The sequence below is a fragment of the Procambarus clarkii genome, chromosome 1 (genome assembly GCF_040958095.1).
Source record: "Procambarus clarkii isolate CNS0578487 chromosome 1, FALCON_Pclarkii_2.0, whole genome shotgun sequence".
NCBI classification, from domain to species: Eukaryota; Metazoa; Arthropoda; class Malacostraca; order Decapoda; family Cambaridae; genus Procambarus; species Procambarus clarkii.
This window is the reverse complement of record NC_091150.1, coordinates 34,604,773-34,614,379: the sequence shown is the minus strand read 5'-3', so window position 1 is coordinate 34,614,379 and position 9,607 is coordinate 34,604,773. Positions and strand designations below refer to the sequence as shown.

At 37.8% G+C, this 9,607-nt stretch overlaps 1 protein-coding gene across 9 annotated transcripts in view; it reads left to right on the top strand.

The window, feature by feature from the left end:
- Positions 1-5,093: 5,093 nt before the first annotated feature.
- how (protein held out wings) overlaps positions 5,094-9,607 on the top strand; it is a 235,059-nt gene continuing 230,545 nt past the window's right edge. For 4 of the 9 annotated variants that reach the window (XM_045753563.2, XM_045753385.2, XM_045753118.2 and 1 more), the window contains exon 1: positions 5,096-5,344. In XM_045753563.2, the coding sequence (XP_045609519.1) occupies positions 5,224-5,344 (121 nt within the window). In that variant the 5' untranslated portion in view covers positions 5,096-5,223. Of the gene's footprint in view, positions 5,345-9,607 lie in introns of all 9 variants that reach the window. The other 5 variants (XM_045753206.2, XM_045753057.2, XM_045753475.2 and 2 more) reach the window with 5 other exon arrangements.

Here is a 9,607-nt window from a genome sequence, read left to right as displayed (position 1 = left end):
AATTATACCTTATCTAAGGTTTGTGTATATATTAAATACAATTGTATCGTTGTGCTATAGAGACACAGTATAAATTAGGATGGAGTAACCAGCATGTACATTATAGTATCAGGCCAACTTGTCTTATTATCTAGTGGGCACAATATACAAGAGTAAAATTTATTTAACATTGAATTGATGCTATTTTTGTATATTGTGTCTACTGGGTGGAAGTACGGGACTCATGGACCTGTATCCAATTAGCACAGTGCGTCATAGGCTAACATCAGTCCATACACATAGAGTAATCGACACTAACGTGACTGCATCTATGAGTAAATTCCTAGAAGCCGTGATGAGGATTCGAACCTAAACTTTAGAAAGGGCGTGTGCGTGAGACAACCCACCGCATAGGTTCGAATCCTCTTCACGGCTCCTACGGATTCAGTCCTAATATTAGGTCAAGATTCATAATTCAAACGATACTTCAATTACTCTTAAAAAATAATAATTTTTCAATAAGGGTCTCTTTCCAAGACAATATATTTGGCTAGAAGAAAGTTAAAAAGTAGAGCTAATTAATTAACAAACTCATAATCCTTTCCACAATTTATCACTTTGTTCTAGGCTTCAGGGAACATATTTGTCAAGTTTAGATGTTATTAAATTGAAGTTGTATATATAGGCTCGTGTGAATATTTTAGGTTAAAAGCGAAGTGGAGAAGGAACGACTTGACCGTACCCTCGAGTATGTCTAAAGAGAAATGCTGTCACTCCAATATGGGGAAGTATCTAAATAAATAGTGAAGAATACAATAGGCTTGTATTCAAACAGAGCAGCACCTAATCGGCCTGTTACTGGCGTATCAACAATATGTCTGTACCACTAAATTAAAACTAAACCTTACATAAAAGTTCATTGTTCCTAAGATTGTTATATTGTCCCAGATCGCTACATAGTCGAATCTCTAACATGGTCCCGTGTCGGATATATAATTACATAATTGGTGAAAAAAGTTTGCTAATGGTCCGTATCTCATTAATATATTATGTTTCATATGAACTTCATACAAAATATCAAAACTTATATTATAAGTAATATAATACGATGTATTATTGTGTATGAATAAATTTATTTGTATTATTCATGTAATTCTATGAGGCTTTCGGTTGCTCTGTGGGTTGTTGCTGTTCAAGATTCGCTACCTGGAACAAAAAGTTCCAAGTAGCACGGGCTATGGTGAGCCCGTAGGGGGGGGGGGGTTTCAGGCCTCTACAAATATAAAACAAGTCATTTATATGCTTAAATGTGGTATATAATTCTTTTATTTGTAAAACTTATTGATAAATAATTTATCATATTTTAACATTAATTGTTAAGAGTATCATGTCTCTCGTAGAGAACATCAATCTTATTTGATTAGGGTGATTGAAATAATTCCTTTGTTAATCAACATTTAATGTTTATGTCCCTAAGGCTTCTTGAACAGTACCCATGGACCAACAGTGACTCTTGGAGATGTGTTTAGTTAATTTACTAATCACTCCATACACACTGCGACCAGTGGTGGAAGACACTAAGAGAACCGTATTGACCCGGGAGCTGAATCCCAATATTCGTTTAGATAAGCAAGTTACAGCATTGATGAGCTAGTTAAAGAATATGTTACCATATTTTAACGGCCTATTCACACTTTATCAAACTAACATAATTGTGATCCCCATTAAGAGGCTCTAAAGCAACAACTGAGTTCTAGTTTTAGTTTTAATTAGTGATTTATGGAACCCCCCACCCCTCACCCCGCCCCCCCATATCCATTCCATGGATGAGTGTTCCATAATGGGTCCAAGAGCTGGATCACAACAGTCTATAAGTTAAGCAATATACATTTCCTGTGAGCTAGTTATATATCATTTTATCTTGGGCTCAACACCCATGCAGTAACGTTTCCCGCGGCCTCTACCGTCATTATGCAAACTCGGAATACTTGACTAAGATGCATAATAGTACACAAATTTTAATGAAACACACTTTTTTATTTTATGTGAACAGTTTTGTTGATAGAGTTGTTTTTTGTACATTTAGTCAGATCTACTAGTAAAAGGCGAACTAGTCCCGTTGGCATGGGGTACCTGGAGCTTTGCAATTACTTTATTCGCTCTCGTGTTCTTGAGGATATCCTCATATTGCACCCAAAATTTGCCAGTGCTGGCTACTGAACGTACGGCCCTGTATGACTAACAGTCCTGCGAGATGGGGACTTTTAGTACCACTATTATCTTATGCACTCTTGTGTTCATGATATCCTTATAATGCACTCGGAGTTTGCCAGTGCAGACTACTTATCATATGCCTCTGTATGACTAACCATCCTGCGTGATGAGGATTTTTAGCATCACGTTGCTAATTTTTTGCACGCTGTACTCCCCCTTATATAGTCTATGGTAGCTGCACAAATGCAGATGTACCTAAAAATCCTTCAGCTTGTCTTATCGTACTAATTTTATGCTATACTGGGACGACCGGGCCGCGGGGACGCTAAGCCCCGGAAGCACCTCAAGGCACCACCTCAAGGTACTGTATATATATTGACAATATAAGCCTCACCGTTAATAAGCTATACAGTCTTCTATTGCAATGCATCTGTTCACTATAGCCACCACTGTAATGATTTGTATAAATCACTGACAAATAAGGCTTCTAAATCTAAATCTAATTTACACAGTATATAATTATAATAATTACGATTTCTGGTATTATTATGATTTATTTAGTAAATAATGTACTGAATTTGTATAAATTAACTCAGTTATAAATATTTAACCATTTTTGGAAAAAGTTTTGAATTTAAATTTAATTTCAGCAGGAGCTTAACAACAGGAATTTCAATATGGCGCCCAAATGACGTCAGCCAAGCCCTACTTTGGCAACACTAAACCCACTCTAGTAGAAATTATCTGTATTGTGTTTACAGATTGGGTGCATGAGTTGTGTTAGTGTAAAAAGTATATATATTAACGCTAAAATTGTGATATTGTTTTTAACAATAATGAGGCTGATTATATGGAAAACAAGGCGGCAGCCTTTCTAAGATAAATATTTCATCCACTGTTGTGTTATGTAGACATAGAAAAATCTCGTTTTCTATTGTTATAGGAATTGTAATGGCTGCACTCCGATAAACCTAACAAAACTTAATCCAACTAAATCTAACTTATACTAACCTAACCAATCGTAATTCGTAACTTTAGCTAATATAGTGCATGATCCCATAAAATAAAATGAAGTTTATTATTTGCTATACGAAAGATCGACCTTTGTATGTGTATTATTTAGTTGTCATATACATTCCTAGTATTAATGGGTTAATTAATACAACAAATTTTAATCTAGATCTAAGGCTTAACAAATAAATAACCTACTGTAAGTGAAATTCTTAATTGATTCGATGATGGTTTCAGTCAAGTGACTCATAATATGCAGATCAAATATATATATAGGCATAATTCTCGAATAGGCCTACATATAACGAAACTGAACGTGCCTTGTTACAATTCAATTTGTACTTAAGACAATTCGTCAATTACAGTTTTTAAAACTTAAATAACGTAACTTAGCCTAAGTTTGATTGAATGTTGCCGACGGAGGCGGCTATAGTTTATTGTGTATTCCCATATTCATCTTGTGACGGTAGCGCAAAAAACATTATAGAGGGCAATTCAGTTTCTTTATTTCTAATGCACCCCATACCCATCCTGTGGGCGGTGGTGTAAAGGATTACAGAGGCACATAATCGGTTCAGGAACTGAACCCTCTAGTTCGTTTAGCTAAGCAAATAACAATCTTTTGACGCTAGATTCAAAACTATTAATGTTATATATACATGTACACATACTCATGCATACATGTACATATACATACGTATACATATATACATACGTATACATATATACATACACATACATATTTAATCACCCACACAAATACACACATCAATAATCTTTTGTGTCACAAGTGACAAAAGGTCTTTATCAGACCTCAACGGAGATTATTACAATCACAATTGCATCTATCCTGCCCATCTTATAATTATAATGTGAGCTAGTTACAGAGAATTTACTATTTCAATGACTATGTATTTACAATTATACGTTAATGGTAGGTCTTTACGCTAATACTTAACTATTTTAACTATGTAGGTATCACAGGTCATGGGAAAGTTGCTGTTTATTATTATTAGTCTTCACACTACCTAGTAGAAGCGAGAGATGGATACAGTGCAAGGCTTTCAGATATTTAACCTTAGTAAAAGGATGGTTTTTCATTTCCTCCAGCATGAGTTTAGATTTATCTCTAAATGGCTCAATTTTATCAGTCTTAGATATAATGCTCGAGTGTGTGTCCCTGTCTTTGTCTACACACTTTACACTTTACTTCATCTACAGCCCTATATAAGCCCAACTGCCAGAGACACCTGTAGCCAAGTCTTATTCGAGCTGTGACAACGTCTGTTAATCTGCTGATGTTGTTACTTGCCCCGTACACATGTTTTGTTTGATACACTTTATATAAGTGGACAAAACGCTATGGGTGTTAGTGGCTGTGTTGCTAGCCCGGCACAGCATATACGAGCACGAATGTTATATACTCTCACAAACCCAATGTACCCTCTTATAAATAAATAAACAAATGTGTGTGCGTGTTTTAATTATATCCCTCGAAGATTTACATTTGTTGATGTACGTCTGTTTTATATTAGGATTCCCTTATAATGTGTGTTGTGTATTGTATTTAACAGACAAGTTTGCCGACAATATTTCCTAAATTAATAAATATATCTGTACCCTAGAAAAATAAATAAATATATTATTACAAATTATATATAAATTGTTTACATTACCAAACGGGTACAGAAAGACGCGTTGACGAAAACAACATGAAATATACCACATAATTAAGAAACAAATATAAAAACACATATAATATATATATTTATATATTTTCGAAGGATAGTGAGATATATTTTAGTATTGGGTAGAGTTAGAATAGAGAAAACGTGTAGTGTGCGAGGCGACCTCCCCCCCGTGGCCGAGTGGACGGTCCCGGGCGGGGTGCGCCTGCGCGGCAGTGGTGAGTGAGGAACTGTTCATGGAGGTACAGTACTGTAGACTCTTGCTCCGTAGTGTCAACTAACCTCTTGTTTACCTCACTCGTCTTCTAGCCTACTCACACCGACTGACACAATGGGTGACTCTAACAATACTACTAGCATTGCGGACTACCTAGCCCAACTCTTAAAGGATAAGAAACAGCTCGCAGCCTTCCCCAGTGTATTCATGCACGTCGAAAGACTTCTCGATGAAGGTAAGACACACCAACAATACTTTCTAACGTTGTCACCTCCGTAGCAGCGGCAGGAGCTTCTTCGAGTGTTGCGGACACACTTTGCATGTTAAGGGGAAGTAGGTGTAACAGTGAGAAGCTTCAAGGGTTTAGTTAAGCGGTGAGAGAGCGGGTTGTGGAGCCATTAACACGTTGTGGGAGAGTTAGCAGTGGGGGTAGTCAGCTGACGGGCCCCTGGTGGTGGTGGTGGCGGCCCACTCAAACCTCGCCGCTGAAAATAGTTTAGCAGCGTGGGGCTCTTGCTAAGGTGGGGGGCCAGGACTCTTGCTTGGGGGGGGGGCCAGGACTCTTGCTAAGGTGAGGGGCCAGGACTCTTGCTAAGGTGGGGCATGGTTCCTTGCTAAGGTGGGGGGCCGGGCTCTTGCTAAGGTCGGGCTCTCAGGCTACGCTGCTGCTCCTACACTAACAGTAACCCGTAATATAGCTAACTCCAGGGGGGTCCTGTAGACTGTTTTTAACAAGCATTAGATCGTTTTTTATTTTTGCACTGTTGCACTTGATGGAAAGCTTTTGACGCTGCTCTTATGCCATGAATGTGTGTAATTAACAGCGACAAGGTGTAGTGAGAGTGCAGGAGGTGTGGGTATAAATGAGATTACTAGAGAATTGGTGTTGGGATGAGGTTGGGAGGGTAGAGGGGGCACAGGTGCAGCGGCCCGCCAGACCCTCATCTCACCCTCCAGCAGAATGCCACCCACCAACACCACATCTCACCCCCACACAAACCACCCCCTTGTTGCTGAAGAATCTCCAGCCTCGTAAATTTAGAATTAGTAAGTGCCTCCGTGAATCGTAGGACTGTCTTTGAACAAGGGATGTGGGAGAAATGTTACTAGTGTCGTGGGTGATCACTAAGGCGGGGTGGGACGGGTAACTGTTGGGGGTTCAGTATTTCCTTTGTAACTCGTGGCTGCGTCTTGGGGCCCCCGCCTCACCCTCGTAGCACTGGAGTACATGCCCGCCACCTTCTGCTCTCCTCCTCCTCCTTACCTCTCATCATGTCCCCCAAATGTGGGCACGGCTAGCATCTCTTAAAACTTTGAATGTTTTTGTTATAAAGGAGAGAGATTTAAATTTCATATTAACAATGTGTTTCCAAGTTGATTTTAGTGTTGGCATGCATCAACGTGTCACACTGGAGCAAACCCAAGGGTCTCAGACAAGTGTGTAAGATCCAAGAGACGGTGTCAGGAAATGTGATAGCATCTCCCAATCAGTACGCACTTAGGTAAAGTGATTTTGGGATGGATATCAATGGGGTGGGGTTGGGTTCTCCAGATAACCTTCTAAAAAACAGTTTATAATATAATTAAGTAGTACTTACTGCTCATAAATATATCCCTTGATTAGTTCAAGCGTAGGTTAGCCATATATATGAATAAGTTTGAGTGGATATAAATAGGAGCTGCCTCGTATGGGCCAAAAGGCTTTCTACAGTTTCTTTGATTATGTTCTTATATCGTGTGTGTGTTTACACAAATATATACATATACGTTATATATATAATATGCAGAATAATCACAAAATGTGATTGTTATGCATAAGTATCCTCTAGGAAAATGAAACGAAAATTACGAACGTTTTCGTGTTCCAGTGCATTATCAAGGAAATGCAGAAGGATGACAAAAGTTTGGGATTATGTACTCAACTACGCCTGATTAAACAAAGAACCGTAAGCTAAAACATCGATTAATGGAGGCGAGATGATTAAGGACATTAACTGGGGTATTAAATGGATATTAACTAGTATAAATATTAAATGAATGAAGGAATACCCTGTTAATGTCCACTTAGTCATCTCTCCTCGTGGAATGTGAAGCAACCAAGGAGCTTAGAAGAGCTTCGAGTCCCCCGAATCTTGCAGTAACCAGCCTGAAGTTATCAACACTGCCACTCTTCTGGTAATGAAAGGTGTCCAGCAGCTGGACACCCTCATAAATACTGTCAAGCAGTATCCTCCCCGCGATAACAGCCACATAGTAAGGACTGACGATTTAAATGCGAGCACAACACGCATAATGTTCTTTCACGACCAAAGATCACATTCACTCCAAAAAAAAAAAATCAACCACTTCAATTCCTGCTCGTGCCACCTCTTGGGTGGCTTAATCTTCACCAATCAATCAATCTGTCATCCTTCTGTATTTCCTTGATGTGTTGAAACACGAAAACGTTTTAACTTCAGTTTCAATTTCCTAGTCGATACTTACGCGCATATATATATATATATATATATATATATATATATATATATATATATATATATATATATATATATATATATATATATATATATATATATATATATATAATAATTATTTATTTATTTATTTATTTATTTTGATGTTTTCTTGTAGTAATATATGCATAACTATTCACTGATCACAAGGACAATTAACCAATTTCTTGCTGCGCGTAATTTGCCTGTAGTCGCATAACACAGACCTTTTCCCACAAGCTTCAAAGGTTTCTCAAGCCTTGCCCTTTTCTTGGAGTAAATGAGGTAACTATTCAATTGTTCAGTATTTCACGCAGCTCAACTCCTCACCAACGACCACCCACACGCCGTGGTCACATCATTATATTTTTATAAGAGGGAACTGGAGGGGGGTGGATGAGGGAGAGGGGGACGGAGACCTTAGTGGATGGATGGATGGATGGACGAATGTATGATAGATGGACGGATGGATAGTTGGACGAATAGAGGGGCAGATAGATAAATGGGTTGATGGACGAATAGAGGGGGCAGATATATAAATGTATATATAAGTATGGACGGATAGATGGATGGGTAGATAGATGTATACATGGACGGATAAATAATTGGATAAATGTGTGTGGATGGATAAATGGATAGGTATATATGGATGGATAGATGGATGGGTATATGGATGGATAGATGGACAGTGAGACGGAAATTACGTGCGTGTTACCAGATTCCATTTTCTTCTTGATTTTATTATATTTTTTAGAGGAATTATGAAGTTTTGATTACCTTTCATCTAAGTTACAATTCTTCAATTACCTGGTTAACTCTGACTTTATCGTTAATTTATTAATTAAACCGGTCTGATGCAGCTCAGTTAACCTAAGATAACTTAGGCTAACTATGCAAGTTTTTGTATCATTCTTAATTACCAGGGTGTATCTAACAATTAAATTTGCTTGGGAACGAAAATTTTGAATACAAAAATGTACAGTTAGAAGAAAGCTATGAGCACTTTTTTTTAGAAGGGGTAATTTTCCTAGGCATGGAGTGTGTGTAAGCGACAAGACTATGCCAGTTTCCGGTGATATTGGACCCAACCGTATGCACAGTATCTACTCTGACCGTTAGTTGCCGATCTGATGTTTCACAGTAATTACTGTAGAATGGTTTGCCATTTTACTCTTGATGGGGTGGGGGGATGCTACCAGACTACCTTAACCTTCACTAGAATATACTAATTATTTGGCTACTGCGATCAGCTTAGTAAATATGTATCACATTAGTTTCTTTTAACTGTCAGGCGTATCTACTCAAATGGCATGTGGCATCTAACACATTTAATAAGATGTGGTATTTCATTATCACATAAGGGTGGTCTGTGGTGTAACATTTTACATATGTCCAGTCAGATTTGTTGTAACGTTTGTGGGAAAAGAATAATATTTAACATCTTCCCACGTGTGTAAGCAATGTTTTTGTTGCACTGTTAACAATTCTATGTGTAAGGTACAAATTCAGAAGTGGAAATCAGTGTAGTTATATCCGGTTCATGGGTAGAAATGAGTACAATATATTAATGCTTAAGTGAAGTGTGCTGGCATAGTGACTCCCTATTTCCTCAATAATGAATTAGGTTCAATCAAGCCATCCTCGTGTTTAATGCTTCTTGTAACAATGTGGACCATCGTACATATATTGAAGTAATGGACACTTAGATAGAAGAATTTGGTGTTACTCACTTTATGGAGTCCGGGGGAAAAAAAAGCTAAAAACCAGTTTTAAATATTCCTAAGTTTGATATGGCACATATGTACTAAATTAGGCCTGAAATGGTTAGGTTAGGTTTTATTATAAAGAAATACAAAACCTTCCCGTTTGCCCAAATTCATTAGTACCAAATTCTACTTTCAAATTGCCCATTACGTCAGTATCTACGATGGTCCACTTAGATACTATAAGTACAGACACACAGGAGGATGGGCTGTGTTTAATTAGTGTAAAGTGTTTTTCATTGC